Below are 22,436 nucleotides of genomic sequence, written 5' to 3'. Positions count from 1 at the left end.
TTGTCAGTTTTACTATAACTTTATGCTGACATACTGTACCGGTCTTGGTTCAAATGTAAATGTTGCTATATCATTTCTGTAGGCTCTCCCTGGGAGTTTCCTCTCAAGTACATATCTAATTCTCCCACTCTGCAATTAAAATTATTCACTTTGTATTATTTGGTCTTACAAAATCCCGTTTATTTCCTCAGAATGTAGTGTTTTAGCTTCCACATTTTGTATACATACTCAGATTTCCATCTGAGTTCTTGCCACAGGTAGGTATAAGTACTCATCAGCCAAGTCAGATTAGTTGTTACCTTCAACATTTTAAACTACAGTCATCCCATGTTTTGTAATTATTTCTTCAAGAGTCTTATCTCTCCTTTAAACTGTTTACTTTATAGGCCTCAGATTCAGGATGGCAGACCATTCTTTTGTATAGTTGCATATATTATTTAACAGTTTATGTACAACCCATAAGAAGTATTTCATAAAAACATAAAAGACTTCATTGCAGGTCCAGGATTCCAGGCCTCACTGGAGCAGTTTTTCCAATGTGGGACAACTCTCTTTTAGTTTTGTCTCCTTTTTATCTAGTCATTCTCCAGTGTCCTATTAAAATTGAAATTCCTTTAGTCACTGCAGTCCATTAGAAGTAGAATACATCATTCATCTCTCCTTTGGCAGATTACAATTAGTAAATGCTGTTTCACATTTAATTGAATGAACCATAAAGGAACATAAGGTTTTCAAGAAGTCTGAAAAAATTGATTGAGACCCTATTTTTTGTACCTGAGGAGATGATAATCAATAATCAATCTTAAGGTTAATATGCTGTAATAGCTGAATACTGTGTTAAAGTGGCAACCAAATCAGCAATTAAAAAATACTAAATATGATTTTGTAATAATTACTGCTTATATGCTTTACTTTATAACTGTTTATAACTAGATGAGCTTTATATTATGATTTAATCTCTGGATCATTGTGTGTATGCTGTGGTATGCTGTGTGTGAGTGTATGTGTGTGTGTGTGTGTGTGTGTGTGTGTTTGTGTGTGTATGTATATGTGTATGATTACAAAGTGATTAGCCTAAGACCTTTCACATCTTAGCACAATGCTCTACCAGTGAAGTATATTCCTTTTGCCCTCCTAGGTCTATTTTAAGGATACAAAGTACAGAGTCAAGTACCGGGTTGAATATATTTAAAGATTCTAGAAAGCAGAAGTGAGGTTATCACCAGTAGAAGAAATATTTCTAAAAAGAGTTGCCAAGTGAAGCAACACAGTCCAATTTGGTAGACTAAGCTATCACTCAGAATGAGAAAGGAGTTCTTTATTCTACAGCTTGGTCCAGCAACAATAAGCAACTTACTAGTCAGACTACAAGGACATAAGCCAACAGTTATGATAATTATTATACTCAATTCATATAAAGAATATGTAAATAATGTAAGTCATATAACTGTTTTACACTGTGGCTGTTATGGTCTAAAGGTTTATGTGAACCCAGACTCAATTGTTGAAATCTTAACTCTCAGTGTGATGAGGTAGGGGCTCTGGAAAGCAATTATGTCATGAGGATAGAGCTGTCAAGAATGGAGTTAGCGCTCTAACAAAAGAGACCTCAGAAAGCTCTCTTGTGCTGTTTCTACAGTGTAAAGCCATGCAAAGGCCAATGTGGGCAACCAGGGAGTGCTCTTACCATGCTTTTACCATTGTCTCCTTCCTATTGTTTATTAACCACCCACTCTTGTTACTTTGATATGGCCATGAGAAAGGACAGCCACTCCTGCATGTCAATATCTTTATAGTATAATTTTTAAAAGTTTATATACTTTAGTGTAATATAATAAAGTATATTCAGTGATTAACTTAGTCAATAAACATTAGTTAAGAAGCATATTTGGTGGTGAAGATGTAGTGACTTACAAGACAGAATCTGTACTCACAAATAAAGCAATTCTGGACAGTTTTTAAGAGTCATGAGGAAAGAAAATTAATTGACAACATAACAGAGAGGAAAACTTCTGATAGTAGAAATAAGTGAATAAATCTAGGCATGGTGGCACATGCCTTTAATCTCAGCACTTGAGAGGTCAGAGGCAGGCAGATCTCTGTGAGTTGGAGGTCAGCCTGCTCTACAAACTGAGTTCCAGGGACAGCCAGGGCTGTTGCACAGAGAAACCCTGTCTCAAAAAAAAAAAAAAAAAAAAAAAAAGATGAAGAAGGAGGAGGAGGAGGGGGGGGGGGGGAGGGAGAGAGAGGAGGAGAAAAGAATGGATGGAAAGAAGGGAGGGAGGTAGGCATTAAGGAAGGAAGTCAGGCAGGCAGGCAGGAAGTCAGGCAGGCAGGCAGGAAGGCAGGCAGGCAGGCAGGAAGGCAGGCAGGCAGGCAGGAAGGAAGGCAGGCAGGCAGGCAGGAAGGCAGGCATTAAGGAAGGAAGGCAGGCAGGCAGGCAGGAAGTCAGGCAGGCAGGCAGGAAGGCTCATCAAGCGACCTTGCGGCGACCAACTGACAGGCACTGCACTTCTGCACTCCTTCTCTTGCTTCCTTGGATTTTGAACACTGTCTTGGGCTGTTCCTCACTTTCTCACCTTTTCTTACTCTCCGCCTTTCTCAATTTTTATCTTACAGCAGAATGGAAAGAAAGTGCACCAGAATAGCTTTCCACATCATCACTCCTGTGCTCCCATCTGATGGTTTGTTTTCTGTTATAATATGTCATGGGTGTGGTGAACTGACTCCCATGATGAGATACATGGTCTGTGGCCTTTAAGTTCATGCCCAAATGAGAGTGTTCTTACTCCCGTCATGCTAGTTATAGAGTGGAAATTACTTCCTCCCTGGAAACTAGTTGTGTTCCAAAAGAGGTGAGATTTAGAGAATTCAGATAAATACTGCCAGTCTTTATTTAATTGTATGAAATTATATTTATCTTATGTTTTGTAAACATTATGAAAACATTTTAGCTTTATAGAAAAACTAGAGATTCACATATTCTTCTCTCTGCCTAATTTTCCCAATTTTTAATATCTTACATTAGTGAAACATCTCTACTATAGTTCACAAGCCAATGCTGAGTCATTACTGTCCACTTAATTTCAGAGATACATTCCTTCACCCTTTGTGCTGCAGAGTTCTAGGAGTTTTCAAGTGTGTATAAAGTATAAAATTTAATGAATACCCATTATCATCGTTTTCTTGAATAGCATGTCATATCAAATCCAGTAAAGCCCATGTTTTTCTCTTTGATTATTTTCTGTGGCTTTTATGGTGTGTTTGTAGCACTTGTTTTATATATATATATATATATATATATATATATATATATATATATATATATACACACACACGTATATATATATATATACACACACACACACATGTACATATATATGTCCTTATGCTAACTTGGAGGGGAAATGTATGATCTGCTTAGTTTTGTTGCATTGTTTCAAATATGAATGTTCAATTGTTCAGTATATACTGTTTTGATTCTTCTAGTCTTATCTTTAATTTATATAGCGTCAATTCACTGTGTTTTGATTCAGTGATACACTGGTTATTTAAAACAAAATTTGGTATTTTATAATCTTTAAATCTAGTCACAAAGAATGGAGGTGAGACTCAGCAATTGAGTGCTTACTGCTTCTGGAGAAGGTCAAAGGTCGGTTCTCAGCGCCTATGTCAGATGGCGCACAACCAACTGTAACTCCAGCTGCAGCGGCTCCAAAGTTCTCTGCTCACCACAGGCACCAGCATATATGTAGTACACATTGTCACACACACACACACACACACACACACACACACACACGTAAACATACACACACATACACACACATACATACACACATACACACATATACACACACATACACACATACACACACATATATACACACATACACACACATATACACACACACACATACACACACACATACACACACACACACAAATAAATAAAAATAAATCCCTTTTAAAAACTCAGTTTCAGGTGTCACAAACAAACCTGACTGGTTTAGCATGGAATTGCATTGATTCTACAGAAGTCAGGAAGAGACAGATTAGTATTTCCTTTTTTCACTTTCCACTCCAATCATTAGTATTTCTTTTTTTCCAAATAGTTATGATGTTCTCCTTTCTAATTTTCTAAGTTGGAAGCTTGGGTTGGTCATTTCCTATGACCAATCTTTCTTAATGCATACAACCAATGCTTGAAAAGCTCTCACTGTGACCCACCACTATTTCAATGAAAATATTCATTTCATTCAATTCAAAAACTTCTAATTAATATGGAGAAGTCATGATAGGTCCACACTATCTGAAGTTGTGTAATCTCCTTTTGTTTTCTATCTGTCTTTCTGATATTCTGTTCATTTCCAGATTAATTATGTTTTGATTTCAGAGTATATTTCACATGGTTTTCACTTTAAAAAAAATTGAAATGTACTTTCTCTCCCCAAATATATTCAGTTTTGATGAATGTCCCAACATGTGAGCTTGTGAAAAAAAATGTTGTATGCTCTTGTGTGCTGAAGTACATTATAAATGAAATTAGATTGGGTGATTTATAGTGCCTTTCAGCTCAATGATATGTTTCTGATTTTGATTTTTCCCTTGGCTGAATCTGTCAATTAGCACTAAAAAGTTAAAGTATTTTAATAGTAAATTTATTATTTTTTCATGCAATTTATTATTCTTTTTAATTTCATTATTACCATTTACTAAAACCATAATGGTTTACAAACAAACAAGAACCCATTTTTTTTTCCTGAGGAAAGTCTAGGGATATTCTGTTGGGTTATAATTCAAAGTGTCATGTGAATGAAATCCAGGTGCTGGACAGCCTAAGTGCTTAAATGGAGGCTAAGGGAAGGATTTGCTTCCAGAATAATTCCATCTGTTAGCTCATTCACCTCATTCTAACTGTAGGTCAAGATTGAGGCTTGGGGAAGGAGATACCTTCATGATGTTCTACTTGTGATTCTGTCTGCTATCTTCAATCTTTAGGCTGAGGTCTCCACTCTTCAGTGACAATAATCAGGGAACTCTCTCTGGTCCTGTGGATGCCAACATCCTTTCTAATGTAGCCTTCTTTAATCCAGCAGCTGTTCTTCAAGTTCTCTCCTTGTTTAAAAATCACTGTTCCCTCTTCTTTTACCAGTTCGACAAGTGTCCTACTGTTAAGACCTTAAGTGATTGTATGGCATGTATGTGAGTAAAATCTCTATCAGAAGGCTCAAATGTATAGTTCAAATGACAGGGGATTTGCTTGCATGCATGAATCCCTGGGTTCAATAGTTAACACAACAGCGGATTAAGTTAACAAAATCTGCATCTTAAGGTTAAAATAATCATGGAAATGATAACTCATCAAATTTACAGGTTATGAGGTCAAATAGAACATATCTAGTTGGCAATTTAAAAAATTCTCCATGCCAAATTATTCAGTTACATTTGAGCTTTTTAGCATACATCATTATTTCTGAATTAATGTCTATGATTGTTCAGAATTTTCCTGTCATCTGGTGTCCTATTTTCATTTTTAATAAAAGATGGGAAGCTCTTTAGTGATGAAATAATATATTAAGTAACTGTTGGGCACCAGCTTAGAAGCAATGGACACAGGATGCACAAGACCGTCAAGAGAGACTCACAGAACAGTATACAATAATTGGAAGAACTATGGAACCTCTGAAGGATGTGAAAGAGGAACTGCTAATCTAATGAAATAGACCTAAAACTTGGGTAATTTAGACTGCGTGACCATGGACACAAACACATAATATCAATCTTTATTAGTAATCTACAAATGTATTCAAACTGTATTTAACAAGTGTTGTTTTTATTTCAAGGAAGGGGAAAACTAGTTGCCTAGCTACCGAGAGTTTTGGAACACTGCAATTTATTATTCTTAGCACCAGATTTTGATGCCTTTTAAGACACATGTTCATTTAGGATTATTGTTCCTTCCAGAACAAGGACACTTTTATTATTGTATAATGGCAATTTTTATCCTTGACAATCATCATTGGCCTTGACTTAGCTCTATGTGAAATAAATACAGTCATTTCAACTTTATCGTTCTCCTTCCCTCTACTTTTAATCTATGGATTCATTTACTTTAAAAATGAATTTCTTGTAGACAACACATTGTTGAATCTTTCAAAAAGATACACTCAGATTTTTTTAAAGATTTTGTGTGTGTGTGTGTGTGTGTGTGTGTGTGTGTGTGTGTGTGTGTGTATCTGTGTCTGGACATGTTTATGTGAGTACAGGCACCTACAGATGTTAGAAGAGAGCATCAGCTTCTATGGAGCAAGCTGGAATGAAAAGTACTTGTGAGACATGGATGTTGGTGTTGGAATCCAAGCTTGGGTCCTCTGCAAGAACAGTATGTGCTCTTAACCACTGGTCATTTCTTCAGCCTGACTTTGTCTTTTAATTGGCATTAAAAAAAAAAAACAATTAATTGTGAAGCAAAAAAGACTTACCTCTTGAAGGACAACTCATTTTCTTAAGTTATGATGCATTCATTCATACTCTTTTTAATATATATTTTTGATTTATGTGCATTGGTGTTTTGACTGCATGAGGATGTTGAATACCTAGGAACTGGAGTTACAGACACCTGTGAGTTGCCATGTAGATACTGAGAATTGAACCTGGGTCCTGTAAAAGAACCTGGGTTCAGTGCTCTTAACTGCTGAGCCATCTCTCCAGCCCCTCATTTGTGTTCCTATATTTACATATAAGAAATGTTTTATAATCTAGCCTAACTGAATATAATTTAATTTCTATTATGGCCAATTTAATTTTTTTGTTAATTGAAAACATTTAAATAGCATATTCAGAATTGTAATTTTTTCAAATTTATAATTTTTATGTATGTAGATTTATAATGCATGGATGCCAGAAGACAACTTTGCAGAATTGGCTCTCTTCTACGTTTACGTGAATCCCAATAACTGCACGTAGGTTGCCAGGCTATACTTTTTAAGTGTTGAATAGTTTTACCCATCAAGCTGTCTTGCCATCCCTACTTAGACATAATTTGATTTTTCGTTAATTTATTACTTGTGTTAGTAAATCAATAAAATGCAAAGTTGTGCCCACAGCTTGAAAGAGTTGTTAAATACAATAGAGTACAGTGCTTAAGGAAGAATATTAGGAAAAATACTCAAATGTCAGAAAGTAGAAAGATGAGCACCAGAGGCTGGGATATGAGCCAGGGCCCTGCTATGGAAGTAGTCTCAGGGGATCAGGAGATGACCTGTCCAGATCATTTACATGGAAAGTCAATATCACGAATAGGACTATGCAAATGTTAAGGAAATGTATTGAATGGTAAGAAATTTAATGATAAATGAGATGAATGAGAGGGGGGTGTTAAGGGTTGTCTGCGAGGTCAGATTCAATGATAGGTCAAATGCTAACGAATTAACTAAGAGTAAACAGAAGCAGAACAGAATAAAAGTAATTAGCTCTGTAGACTATACAGGACAGATGGCTAGATATTTCTATTGATATTTGAATTAAATGTTTTTTTTTAAATTAAATGGTTTTTAAAGTTCAGAGAATAAGTGTGGATCAAAAGCTCTTTGAAAGCTATAAGCACAAAGTTAGAGATTCAGCCTGTGAAGACCCCAGAAAAGAAATAGAAGGCAAAGACATAGGAAGTTACAAACTTATTAGTCATTAGAACGTAATTTATAAGATTAAGACACTTTTTCAGTGACAATAATTAGACTGAGCCATTCTCACACACTCCCATTTCTAGCAATGATGCTATTTTGAAATATAGTCAGAAGCTTGTTCTGATGCCTAAGAATTCAACAGTGCAACCATACAGGTTAGGGTTAAACAAAATGGTTGTAATGGATATAACACTTATAAAACTATCCAAACTTACCCATATCGGAAAGTTCCTGATACTTGATGAAAAGACTATATACAACAAACTTAAAAGTTATTATGGTATTAAGTGGAGACAAACAGAGCATTTCCTCTAAAATCAAGAATGGGCCGAGGATACCTACATTCCTTTTCTTAATTAATATAATGCTTGAAGCCCTAGCTGATGTTATGAGAGCCTACGATCCCACCAAGAACTGTGGTCCTCTTGTGCTTCACAAGACAAATACCATATCCCTCAGCATTTTATAGTTCCAGAATCCTACAAGATCCACATACTACCTGTACTTGATTTGAAGGACAATGGGGCAAACTTGTTTATATCTTTCAGTGAAAAAACTGTGACAATCCAGTCTACAAACTCTGTTACTACTTTCACACATTCCCGTAAATGTATTGAAGTTCTTCTCTTCAAGCTATGGCCTAGGTTTGAAGTTAATATCACCCATGTTTATTCAATAGGAATTGAGGAAGTGTGTGTGTGTGTGTGTGTGTGTGTGTGTGTGTGTGTGTGTGTGTGTTATATTTCAAGGACATCTCAGAAGTTCCAGCATCACTGACATTTGTGATGCTATATCTAAAAAATATCAAATAAATATCTGGAAGCTCCAGGACTCCAGGCACCAGGATCACAATTTGTAGTAACATTTACATTTGTCTCCACAAAATCTAAAGGTGGTCTCTTCCACAGTCCATGGGCTTTGACCAGAACCAATGGTGCAAATTTCACTGGTGTCATTGTGCTTGTCCCACATGTACTCTAAAAGGATTCCTTCTTGGTTTGTAACCAAAACACAGCATTTTTCCAGTACCATACACAAGAGCATTACCATGCTCATTTCACAGGACCTGGAGAAGATAATTCTCTATTTTCTGTAGCTTTAGAATGAGAATGATGGATGTTTCCCTAACACCTGTCATCACCCATTCCTGTCTTGTACTTGCAGACAGTTCTACAGACTGTGCATCAGCATAACCATGATTATTGCCATAACATTATCAAAGTTCCACAAGTGCTTGCTTCTGTAGGGCCTGATGACATATACATTTAGAAGTTCACATCATCTTAAACTATGGACTACTACATTCATGAGTCACTTCAATATAGATCATCAAGACACTCATAGACTCTTTGACATTGGTTATACCTAAATATTTCACACGGACACTAAACTTTTAAGTCATCTGCAGTCAGATGAAGGATCAACTGACACTTTATATTTTTTTAAATGAAAAAAATTGTTCTCATACAAAGGATACTCAACAAAATAAGAGAAGTGTTTCATTATATGTGCAGAAATCACTAGAGGGACCTAAGGTTCATGGAAAGCCAAGGAACTATGATACCTCCAGAGAGAATAGACTGATTCTCCAGGAAAAGATCGCAATTGTAAGGAAATCTACAAAATGCTTGAAAAAAGAATCCAAATAAGGAGGTTAGAGAATCTCAGTGACACCCAAGAGGATGTGGATAGGTGACACAATGAAATGAGAAAAACAAAACAAAATAAAAAAGAAAGCAACAGAAAAAAAATAAGGAAATAAAAAAGAAGAATTGAAGTACATAGCTATATTAAAATATTTAAGACACCATTAAGAGAACAATTATTTATATTACAGAAACTCTAGGAGAACACACATCCAGAAAGACATTTAACAAAATGAAAGCTAAAGAGTCCCCCCACATCTTCAAATTTGGACACAGACAACCAGATCCAAGGAGCTCAAAGGATCCTGACTAGACTCAAAGAAGACTGTCTCCAGCATAATTCTATATTCAAAATGTGAAAGTACAGGACACATGGAACTCTAAAACCAGTGCAGGAAAAATTGCCACTAATAACTGAAACCTCATTAGACTGGCAGCAGATGTTTCCACAGCCTTCCTACATGGAATGGAATGATATATTAAATCTCTGATTTTTTTTAAACAGCCAATCAAGATTAGTATAATCATTCAAACCTATCATTTGTAAATAAAAGAGAAGTAAGTTTTTCTAGAAAAGCAAAAACTGACAGAATTCACCACCACCAGACCAGAGTCCTTCACTGTTCTGAAAATATACCACTGTACAAATTCATAGATAGAACAAAAACATGGAAGAGAAAGAGATTAAAGCCTTGAATAATCGGAGAGGCACTAATCTACAAGATAATTAATTGATGTGGGAAGAAATGAAGGATACATGAAACAGTTAAGACAACAGTAAAATGGCTTGGCATGAGAGCTCACACCTGTAATCTCAGGACTTGGAAAGCAGAGTCCAGAGGATTCTGAATTTGCTGCCAACCTGGGTTATATGGCTAGATATATCTTATCAAACAGAAAAATAAAACAACAAAATGATTAAAGGAAGCTTAAATTTGTAGATAATAACCTTGACTATCAGAACATGTAAGTCACCAATCAAAAGACAGAGATTCACTGAATGAACAACAGTAACAAAAAAGCAAGACCCAGTTATACAACTATCTGTTGGAAACCCACTTCACTGGCAAAGACAAGCATGGGTTGAAAGCGTTGGAGAAAGTTGAGCAATGTAAAGAAGCATAAAGTGATGAGGGTTATAATATGATAATAAAGCAATCAGCAGGGTATGCATTAATTATAAATACATACACACCCAACAGTAGACTACACAATACATAAAGCAGACACTCATAGACCTAACAGTAGAGATTCAGTGCAATGCTAGTGAGTTGGAGACGTTAGCATCTGATTTTCATAGTAGGAAAATATTTCAAACAGAAAATCAGCAAGTATGAATTAGAATTGAACCATACTATAGAATAAAAGGACCTAAGCAGGTATTTAGAAAATATTTGAACCAACAGCAGCAAAATATACATTTTCTTCATAAGGACATAGAACATTCTCTGGAACAAATAGTATGTTAGGTTACAAATCACATACCAATACCTTAAAAAAAAAGGAATTAGTATCATGTGTCTTTACAGAGCCTGGTGAAATCAATGAAAAGTGTGAAACTAAAACAGGAGTAATATTGTTATTAAGGAGCCATATCATCATATATTATTACTAAATATCCATGCCTTACGAGAATAAGTTTGTTTCCTAAGCCTGTTGTATCCTGCAAACCATGCTTACAACCTATGCTGTACATTAGACCCCAGGACGTATACCCATCCCTTTGCCTTGCTAAACTCCTGAGCCTGAAATACATGATTGCCCTTCTGTCTTTAGAAAATGTGTCTTCCAGGTGCCTTGATGATCCTCCTTCCACATGATGCATTCTTGCACTTATTTTTAATGCCTCCTTTCTAACAGTTATCTCCGCAGCTGCTTTCTATTAACCCTTCCCCATAAAAGGGACCTCAAAAGCCAGTGAGTGGTTGATCTCTGAAATTCCAACATAGGGTGAAGTAGCTGTCTGGCCAGTCCCTTGTGCACCTCTGAATAAAGCTTGCTTAATCAGAAACTCATGGCAATGGTTTTTCTCAGGTATAACATAGACCATGTGTTAGGTTACAAATCAAATATCAATAATATTTAAAAAAGGGAATCATATCATGATTCTTTGCCAAGCACAATGAAATTAAACTAGAAATCAAAGAAAGGAAGAGCAATAGGTATCACAATCTATGAGATACATCTTTATTAGTTATTTGTTTATAATAGTACATGAATACATTAAAAGTAAATAGAAAATTTTCAAATAGACAAGCTAAACAATACAACTCAAAGACTCCAAACTACAAAATAAGATGAAGTTAGTAGGAAACAAACTTCAGAGCAAAAATAGATTAAATCATAAACCAAAAAATCAAGTAAATGAGTTTATATTTTGAAAATATAAACAAATTAAGAAATATTTATTTACAGAAAAAGGGAAAAGAGCTAAATCAGTATAATCAGAACTATAAAAGGAGACATCAACTAATACCACAAAAACTATACAGAATATACTGTGAACAACTACATACAAATAACTGGGACAGCCAAAGGATATATTCTGAAAGGAATATCTATCTATCTATCTATCTATCTATCTATCTATCTATCTATCTATCTATCTATCATCAGTTAGTTTTTTGAGACAGGGCTTCTCTGTGTCGTTCTGGCTTTCCTGGAACTCACTCTGTAGACCAAGCTAGTCTTGAACTCACAGTTTCACCTGCCTCTGCCTCCTGAGTGCTACAATCCCAGGGAACTGGAATTACCGATGGTTGTTAGCCATGTAGGTTCTGGGAATCAAACCAGGGACCTTCTGGAAGAGCAGCCAGTGTGCTTGACCCTTGAACTATCTCTCTATACTCTCCTGCAAATAAGACTTTAAACACACAAAAAAAATAATTTGTACCAACAATTGAAGAAATGTGAGTTAAAATAAGTAGTGCAGGCTGAAAAGGTAGCTCAACAGTCAAGAACAGTGACCTTGCAGAGGACTGGGGTCTGGTTCCCATCACCAATTTGTGTGGCTTACAGCCCCCTGTAACTCCATCTTCAGGGGACATAATACCCTAAGTGATTTCTGTAGGAAATCAGAGGCATTTGCACTGCTCACACACAGATACATACAAATAGACATTAATAAAATGAAATGTGATTTTTGCAGACGAAGAGCACCGGATCGCAGCAAGCAGTCTCTATACACTAGCACTGTTGAGGTCTCCTTCAGAGGCAAACCCACTAAAGTCTGTCAATCCTTGAGTGTGCTCTCAGGGACTAACTCTGCTCTGCAGGTCTGTTGGTGGTAGCAATTCCCTGTGACTTTCTCTTCCCTTTTCCTCAGATTAACAGAAAGCATCTTTATGATCATATTGCCATGGCATTGCTCAGTTGGACCTACAGAAATTTCTCCCATGCCTTCTCAGTCCATCTTTGTAAAAGTAGCCACACCTTGCCTTCAGGAGTAGCATCGGTGCTGCTGCTCTGGTTGCTGGCTGAATGTGTTGAGATCATCTACTCTGTATTTTCAGGAAAAGATGTGCTATGAATTGGTTAAATAAGCCTCTTCTGTTAAACTCAAACAATCTCCTCTTCCCTTAGCCCCTCTCTTGACATTTTTTTTGCATATACATCTTTGCTTGTTGAATGCTGTTGAAATAACACTATTATTTCTATGCACAGGTGATACAGTTGAATCAGACATATCATCTTGGTGAAAAAGATCAGGTAGTAGCAACATTTAATGTACTCAATATCCAAATATCATGAAACAGAAAATGTGGAAATTACTGTGTTGGGCACCCTTTTCTTTTTCTCTCAGTTGGCAAACAACATGGAACTTTATGTCCCAGTTTTAATTAACCACTTTGCATTTTTCATGCCTCTTCAAGAGGCAAAATAATTTTCCAAGATATCAGTCCACTTCAACATATGTAGCAGAGACAGTAGAGTAAAAGAAATGGACCTTTAAGACAATGTCTCCTGTCATATGAACATTTGGGAGGGATTTTGTTTGACACAATGTTCTAGTCTGACTACAAAGGTAAGATTACTGATTAAATCAACCTTACATGGTAACTTTTACATTCTACTTTATTGTCTACATGTAAACCCCAAAGGAATGTCATCAGCAACAAACTCCTGGAACAGAGTAGTGATTTAAAAAAAAAAAATTGCAAGATACATGGTTACCATAAAAAATGTCTGTATGTATATACAAAATTGCAATAAATGAATGCAATTTGAAATAAAAACCAACACTATTTAGAATCCTGCTAAAGTATGGAATATTTCAGTATAAGTCTACCAATTAGGAATGTGATCTGTGTGGAGAAGAGTGAAAAACTCTGATAAAAGAAACCAAAGGATAGCATGGGCAGGTGGCAAGACAACTCACAGTAGTAGCTAAGAGACTCTGTCTTAAAGATATGGATTCATAGGCCTCACCAAATAAGATAAGTAGATGACAGTAGGTATCTTATACATTATAAGGAAGAATTTGACTCACATTTCTAAGAGAAATAATCAACTTAGAAAGGTTGAAATATGAGCATGATTGCAACTTCTTAACATTCCAGGAAAAACTAGAAAGACAGTTAACAGATCAACTGTTGCCAGGGATTCTGGGAAGGGAGAGGATGGGTTGATTGAACATGGGGGATGGGGGAGGTGAGCGCAGTTAGCCATGGTGTGTGATGCTGTGCTGATATGGCATTATCTGTCTACCTAAACCCAAAGACCTGCATAAAGCATAGAATAAAACCTGAGTACATTAGTATTGGTTCATCTATTGTGCTAAATCCACTATATAATAATAGTGGAAACTGCAGTGGTGGGGGAATACATGGAAGTTTTCTACTTTTTGCTCAAATGTTCCATAATAAAAATCTTGAAGATATAAAATTCATTACTTAAGAAAATAATTTATTCACAGCAAGTGACCATTAGCTTAGAGAAAATTAAACTCCTACACAGTAAGATATATGCAAATGTACACCTTGAGATCAAATAGCTGTATATTACTTTCCATCACTATTTGCAGGTATTATATTATGTTACTTTCTGTCTCCTAATGTGAAGCACCTTCCACAATGAACAGGGTAAACAGGAGGCGAACAAATTCAGGCCATAATGAGTTCTGCTTATCTGGTAGAAGATGAGAACAGGACCTAAACGGATAGCGTGAGACTTTGTGACCAGGAAAGTTTAATTTCTAAAGGACAGAGTAATGCCAGCCATGAAGGTGCATCGTTCCTAGTTCATTACATTTTATTCTATACTTACCTCCTTTCTTGTCAAGAATTACAGTGGCTATCTAATTATAGAACTGAGTACCAAAAGTATATTCACATTTCCAAGTATATGAAAAATGTAAGGAAAACAAAAAAGCACGTACCAATTCATCGATGCTGATCATCAGCACACTCTCATATGCTTTACCTTCTTTATCTTTAATGTGGCAGTCAGATGATGTGACAGGCAACAGAACAAGGATCAGGGGAGGAATTCCAAAGATATATCTAAAAGAAACTGAACCCAACAGTCAATAAGCCCAAGGTAGATATCACAGCATGCTACAGCATATCTGTCATATATTGGGAATTAACACCTACATCTAATAATTTTAAAAATAATCTTAATTATGGCATAGCATAGAAAGAGCTATAAAAATTAAACTGTATGACAAGGCAGGGCAGCAATGTGATTTAGGATTAGGGTTTGTTGGTGGTATATAGGTTGTATCTACATTTTATGCAAAATAGCTAGAACGAAATCAAAGACTTCTGAAAGATATCCAGTAGGGGATGGTGGTGACAGTTTTGCCAGGTGAATTTTTTACCAGACATCCCCCAAAGAAAATATATTTACAAGAAAAGAGGTATGTTACAGTTTCTAAAAGTCACACATTATTTAAAATATGTGAAAGATGTCATGTGAATGTTTATTTATACAGACACCATAGTCCTCATGAAGGCAAATCCAGTCCTTTTCTGGAGGTAGTGATGGGGGAGCAACTCTTTGGTGTTGCGGTATGGTGAGTCATTGTTTGTCAGGATGAAGCTTAGAGAGTTTTACCTTCCCCAAACTCTGATAATGTTAAATTCTGTTTGAAGACTCTTCTGTGTATTTTATTATTATTTTCTTATCTAAGACCTAGATTCTGTCCAAGCAGAGTTCTTTTTAAATTCCTTTCATGTAAGGTAAAGCTCAACTCAAGTGATTACTTTTGGTAAGTCTTGCCAATCAGAGTCCACTATCCAATCAAAAGGAATGAAATTTTAAATGAAATCACCTGGGGTACATAATTAAAATGAAAACCAAAATGATACCTAGAAACATTAAAACCAACCCATTTCTTCATGAGTCTACATATGTCTTGCTTTTATCTTTCCATGAACTCAATTGTATTAATGATATAATTTGCATTTCACAAATTAACATTATAATATTCCTGTGCTCACCATTTCATGTGTGTCTTCTCTTAGAGTCTAAACAGTGTTTCTTTAAACCCAAGAAATTGACACTAGCAACAGTCAAAAGACTCTAAAGGGTATCATATGGTTGTCATTTATTATATTTTTATCCAATAATATTAAAAAGGCAGAAATATTCACCATGAATTATAATACAAGTAATCCATGTTTTTTACAAATAAAGAAAGTGGACTTGGTAGAAGTTATGGGGTCTCAGAGGCTCAACCGTAGACAAAGAAGAACAGGTAACTAAGGCAGTGAGAAGCCCTCCCTACCAAATTGATTATCCATTACCAAGTCATTAGTCCTGAAATACATATATATATATGACATTATACAGAACAAGCAGGTTATATTTATATATTTATGAATCTCTCTCTCCTCTATCTCCCTCCCTCTCTCTCCTCCTCTTCCCCCCATTTGCATGTATGTGTATGAATTAACAAAGAAAAGAAGGCCATCAATTTGAAGAATAATGGGGGAATATAGAAGTTGGAGGGTAGAAAGGGACAGGATATAATAATATTTTAATGTCAAAACCTCATATAATGTGAAGATTTGTCACTGTGATTGTTTTGATAAAGAAGATGACTGGCCAATAGCTGGACAGGATAAAGTTAGGTGGGAGAGCCAAACTGAGAATGATGGGAGGAGGAAAGGCAGAGTCAGAAGATCATCAGCCAGATGCAGAATAAGTCAGACACACAAAATGGGATAGAAGTAAAAGTCACAAGCCCCAGGACAGCACATAGATTAACAGAAGTGGATTAAGTTGTAAGGGCTAGTTTGTAACAAGCCTGAGCTATTGACCAAGCATTTACAATTAATATTAAGCCTCAGTGTATTTATTTGAGAGCTGTTGGCAGGACAGAAACTTCTGCCAACACCATAATTCATAGCTTCCCATCTTTATATAAAATTAATACTTGATACACTCAGAAAATAATCTAGGAGTGGGCATAAAATTTATTCAAAACTCTCCACTAAATAATTCATTTTAGATCAAAGATTATGATTCTAGCTGCTTTTAATTGTACTACTGAGCTGGGGACTGTTAGGTAAATCTATCTATCTATCTATCTATCTATCTATCTATCTATCTATCTATTATCTATCATCTACCATCTTATGTATCTATCACTGAAGCTTATTTATATATGTATAGATATAAGTATATGCTACATATTTTATTATATATATAAAGAAAGAGAGAACTTCAAGTTAGCCTACAGTTTGTAATACAAAACAACAATTACTAAGTTAGATGTTAACCTGATTCTTCTATCTCATTGAGATTTGATTTTAATATGCCCACAGTCACTTGATAACATACTTCACACTGGTATTTTGATTGAAAGCCACTTCCTTACAATATCATTTATCCAGCCCTCACCTATTACCATTCTTTCACTCAGGATACACACTCATCAATTATTAACACATTTTATCATAGCTACATAAATTTTTATAGCAACATGATTTTGATTTCATCTTTGGCCTTACAAGTCTCCAAAACTTAAGTAAGCTCTGGGAGGAGTAGACAAAGGAAAGAGATGGGAGATTGCCATGAATTCAAAGAAGAATGTGATGAAGTCATTAGGGAAGAGACTAATTTGCATCTCAATATAAATGTTATTACAAAGGTCCATTTTCTGTGTTTTAATAAGTTATTTTATTTTATAAGATTAAAGTTTTCCTCTTTATTTCAATAATATGTGCTTCCCAGATTCATATAACTTACAATTCACTGGACAGCATTTTTTTTTTGTCAATGGTTGACAATATTAGTTTGGTGGAATATTCTTTGCATATGTGTACTACGTGAAAATTTCAATTCTAAAACTATTCTTAAAATACAATTCTTTGTCTGTAGACCCTTGAAATTGAGCAAGGTAGCTACTGACAGACCAGGGTAATACAACACAGGGAAAGTTTAGATTATAGAGAATTGGGGATCTTGTCTTGATCTGACAGTAAGCTATGTGACTCACAACAGATGAAATTCATTTAAACTTCTTGTATCTTATCTCTAAAATTAAAACTTTCAATGACCTCTTAATGTAGCTCTTTTCTCTCTCATCTCTCAAACACTTTACCTTTTGAGATTCTATTTCATCATCCAAATAGAGAAAGCCTTCGTATTTAAATTGCCTCAAGCATAATTCCATAAACACACCAGGGCCCAAGATATCTCATAGGTTCTTGGCTCTACCATCAATAATGTGTTCTTTTTTCTGTAACTGCAGTGTGTATTCCACATACATGCACAGTGACAAATGAAGATTGGGTGTTTCTAACGCTGTTGTTTCAATGGGAAAGGAATTCAATATTTGCCATATTTTGCTTCTTTTTGTTTCATAGCACACTCCCAAGCTTCCCGTGAACTTTTCATTAGGTCACAGATAAGAAAACTGTAGGAACAATACAAGACATGTGTTGGCTTATAGGGTTGTCTGTAAATCTCCCAAAGGGTTTGAAACTGGAGAATTTGTTTTCAGTAGGGAATTTGGTTAAACCAGAATGATAGCTGTCGAAAAATTCTTGTTGGTTTTTAGTGTCAGCCAAATAATACATTCAATCTTCAGCTGCTTAAGTTATGAGGTCAAAGTGAACATAAATAGGTTGACTTCTTCAGTCCATCATATCCAGTCATTTATTAGTTTCTTTAATTGTTTCTTTTAGTTTTTGAGATTACAAAATAATTTAATGTCTTCCATCCATTTCATCTCCTAAACCCTCCTATAGACCTTTCTTTACTCTATTTCAAATTTATGGTCTCTTTTCTCATTGTTGGTATATGTGTTTGTGTGTGTGTGTGTGTGTGTGTGTGTGTGTGTGTGTGTGTGTGTTTATTCCTAAATTTATAAACACAACCTGCTCAGTCTGTATAATCTTAGTTATATGTATGTTGTCTGAGCTGACCATTTGGATAACCAATTGTGTACTCTTCCCTGGGGAAGACTGTTTCTCCCACACTCAGCATCCTTAGTTGCCTGTAATCCTTTGTCTAAGATTGAGGCCTTGGGGGCTTTTCCCATCCACATTAAAAAGTGTTCATTGAATGTCCTTTCATAAATCTATTTCAACAGAGAATTCAATTCTATAGCCACTTCATATGTTCATGCATACAGGTTTTCATGCATTCACATTTTACAGTGGAGAATCTGGAGCCCAAAGAACAATTCTCCAAAATAGTGTTTCTAGGAGAAGCCAGGACTCACATCTGACATACTCAGGTTGACTTGTGGAGGTAAGCTTTTAGCTACTCAACTACACTTCCTACAATAGTAACTGCATGTATAGATAGTCAAAAGAAGTTAAAAAAAAAAATCATTGTCTTCTTCATGAACTTCCCCAGGGCACTTCCTGGCCAAGCTCTGAAACTACAGCGTCTGCTCCTATTTCAAGGGAAAAGGGTAAATTTTGACTATATTATAAAGTTATTTGTCAAGAGTCAGGATAAAAATATTTTATAACCATGGGCCAATTTGGTTTTATGAAAGAACTTTCCATTTTTTGATTAAGATGTACATACACTGATATGAAATTTCTAATTCTCCTTTAGAGCTCTTCCAGTTTACTATTCATTCTTAATTCTCCGTGTTCCTCATTAGTTCACTTTATTGGCATGCATGTCTAATAAAATTCTTAAATGGGGCAGCACAACGGAAGGTCAGCTAGGGAATCTTCACCAACTTACTGCCCCAAATAATGGGGTGGAAACAAGAATAGCACAGTACACAGTCTTGATTGAGCTTAAGCTTCTAGTGAGTGTATTTTGGAACAAAAATGAAGAAAGCCACTCATTTTAACTTCAAGAATTTAACATTTTCATGCTCTGTTTACTAACACCTTATGATGCATAACTAACATGGACAAGAAATTAAGCCTCTGTATTTAAATTACACACCTTTGCCTTCTTTTGTCCTTTTGTGTCCCCAGACCATAGGTAAATGAAAGACTAAAGTCAGGAATGAAGCAGAAAGAAGGAAGTTCAGAACCAAGGGCGTTGCGAAGGAGACAGGGATACACTCTTTCTCCTTATAATTAAACTCCCTTACAGAGAGATCTTCTATGTCTCCTTGGATAGTCTCTCATGTCTCCACGTCTTTTATTTGGTTTCTGACAAGTACTCCATTTGCCAGTTCTTGGTTCTCTGGTGCCTAAGAGATGGAAAATGACTGGACCTAAAGGAGTGGCCAGGAAAGCAACAACAGACTTTCCCAAGGAGGAGCATCGGGAAGGCTCCCAGCTCCTGCACCCAGGAGGTTCTCTTGCTGGAGGAAGTATTGACTGTGTTTCCTCAAGTAGATCCTCTCTCCTCACACTCCATTCTGTACTCCTCTAGGCTCTTACAGCATTTGTTTATTTATTTATATTTTAGTTCTAGCTGCAAGTGAATTCCAGCTACTGTCAATTCTATTCTTGCCCATTTTTAAGACCTTATTTCAATCAAAAACAAAGCTATTAGATTTGATGGGGCGGGGGGCTAAGAATTTGTATTCATGGGTACTTACAGTTCTGTCTCCCTTTTGTAGCAAATATGTAGAAGGGGGAAGAAAATCTGGCATTTTGCAATTGCAGCCCCAGGACTTGGGTTCCCAGCAAACAATGCAACATACAGCCTGGGTCGGAAACTCCCAGAATTACTGAGGGGAGAAGAGGGGGTTTTCCAGTGACCTGTCCTTTAGGGTTTAAAAGCGCATTCCCGGGCGCGACTCTCATTCTCTATGAAGTTGTGAGCTACGAGAGTCCAGCGACTCCCTGAACCCAGGCAGCTTGTGAGTAACTTTGCGCAGCCAGGAAGCAGGGAAAGGGCTGCTTGGGCTTGTTGCTGGCTCGGGACAGAGTGTGGCTGATAGCCCCTGACAACTGAAACCTGGCTGCAGGCGGCCACCGCGACGGGACTCCTGCACTGAGGCTCTAGGTCTGGGGATCGGAAGCCGGCGTTGCGAACGGCTCCTCCCCGCCTGCCCCGGCTTGTACACCCAGGTGCCTATGGCTCTGGGCCACCGAGCTCAGCGCGGGTAGTGGCTGACCATGGGAGAGGCCATGCTCCCGGTCGGTCCAAAGTGCAAGGCCGGGCTATTCCCGGACGTGCGGGGGCGGGTGGCGCGTCCCGGAGTGTCCTAGAATCCCCGACGCGATGGGCGCTGTTACTTGCGCACCGGAGAGCAGCGCTTACCATGGAACATGGTCTGTGGGAGGTGGATGTAGTCATGATGATTGGGGCTGCAGCAGGAGGGAGCTCTCTCCACCCATAATGACGCCCGGGACCCCAGTCATCCGCCGAGTGGCCGCACACCGGTGCTGAGCAGGGCAGTTCGGGCAGCTGGTTCCTCTCGTCCACGCGGCGCCCAATCCATCCATCCCAGGAGGGGCCGCATGCATCACTGGCTGGCCAGGCGCTCTGGCTTTGCCATAACTTCCGTAGACTCTGCCGGCAGAGTAGGCAGGGCACTTTCAGTTTCTGCTTTGCGCGGGTCTTCAGGTTCAATGTTTGGGTTTATACTCTTAGCGTCTTCCCCATGCACCTGGACCAGGATCTGTAGTCGCTGCAAATTTCGAAAGTACAGTACCTCAGCAGAAGCCAGCTGGCCTTCTGGATCAGAGAGATTCGGCTAAAACGCTTTCCAAATGATTTGTAACCGCTTTGGCAACTCTGGGAGAGTGGGAGCTAAAAGCCACCGGTTAATAATATGTCCACAAAAGCCACAATTGTGCAGCAGTGTGAAAGCTCTCTATTGCGTGTCAGTTCCACTGAGGAGGCGTCTCTGCTTCTGCCGGCCCGATGTGGCGGACATTGCCAAGTCATCTTAAAAAAAAAAAAAAAAAAAGGAAGTGAAGAATGATTAAGAGGGTCACGCCCTCTGCCCCTCCAAGCTCTCTAACTAGTTTCTTTCCTCCTGTCTTCTGTGCAATGCACCTGCTCAGGTGAGAGTTTAAGAAAAAATAATTCTTGTGAACTCACCTAGTCTAGTGGGTAAGTGGTAGCTTCAAAAAACTAAAACTCATTAGTCAGGGGACAAGAAATTACTCATAGTAATTGCTAACTAAATCCCATGGGTGCGTTTACCTGACATGATTAATAAACTATCTTGATGGCTTCATTGAAAAAAATTAGCAGGCTTGAATTACCAAGGTGATTGTTGATTTAGTGCTGTTTCTCATTATCAGGTGAAAGTGAGCAGTACCAATAACAAGAGAGATCATGTTAGTGGGTGCCAGTTATCTAGCGTCTGGTCTATTCCAGTACTGTGGTGAGCATTTTACATGTATTGTGGCATCCGAAGCTCTCTGTGAGGCATACCATTTTCATATCTGCAGTTCAGAGACAGATGTGGGAACAGAGGCTTCCTTGACTAACCGAGCTAAGTTCACATAGTTGGCCAAATTAGGACAAAACCCTCCAACAGTCTGGCTTCAAAGTCTCTGCTCAGCATCCCCCATGTAAGAAAAGCCTCTGAATCCTGCAGTGTAGACGTGGATACCAGAAGGAAAGTGACTGCGGTGGTGGGTGTGCCCCTAACCCTCTGGGGAGGTTCAGAAGGGTTTCTGGAGTTTGCAGTTCCTAAGCTGACATCCGAACAGAATCGGCCTTGGGGATGGTATGGAGCTTCAAAGTCTGTTGTGGTGTAACAACGAAA

The 22,436-nt window shown here is 37.3% G+C and overlaps 1 protein-coding gene across 3 annotated transcripts in view; it reads right to left on the bottom strand.

Moving 5' to 3' along the window:
* Positions 1-20,984, bottom strand: part of Il7 (interleukin 7) — a 39,533-nt gene extending 18,549 nt beyond the window's left edge. For 2 of the 3 annotated variants that reach the window (XM_036179776.1, XM_036179777.1), the window contains exons 1-3: positions 20,975-20,984; positions 14,712-14,845; positions 12,594-12,596 (exon numbers count right to left, since the gene is read on the bottom strand). In XM_036179776.1, coding sequence (XP_036035669.1) covers positions 12,594-12,596; positions 14,712-14,845; positions 20,975-20,984 — 147 coding nt within the window. The remainder of the gene's footprint in view (positions 1-12,593; positions 12,597-14,711; positions 14,846-20,974) is intronic. The other variant, XM_036179775.1, reaches the window with a different exon arrangement.
* Positions 20,985-22,436: the final 1,452 nt, after the last annotated feature.

The sequence above is a fragment of the Onychomys torridus genome, chromosome 2 (genome assembly GCF_903995425.1).
Source record: "Onychomys torridus chromosome 2, mOncTor1.1, whole genome shotgun sequence".
Classification (NCBI taxonomy): domain Eukaryota; kingdom Metazoa; phylum Chordata; class Mammalia; order Rodentia; family Cricetidae; genus Onychomys; species Onychomys torridus.
This window is presented reverse-complemented; position numbering and strand designations above follow the sequence as displayed.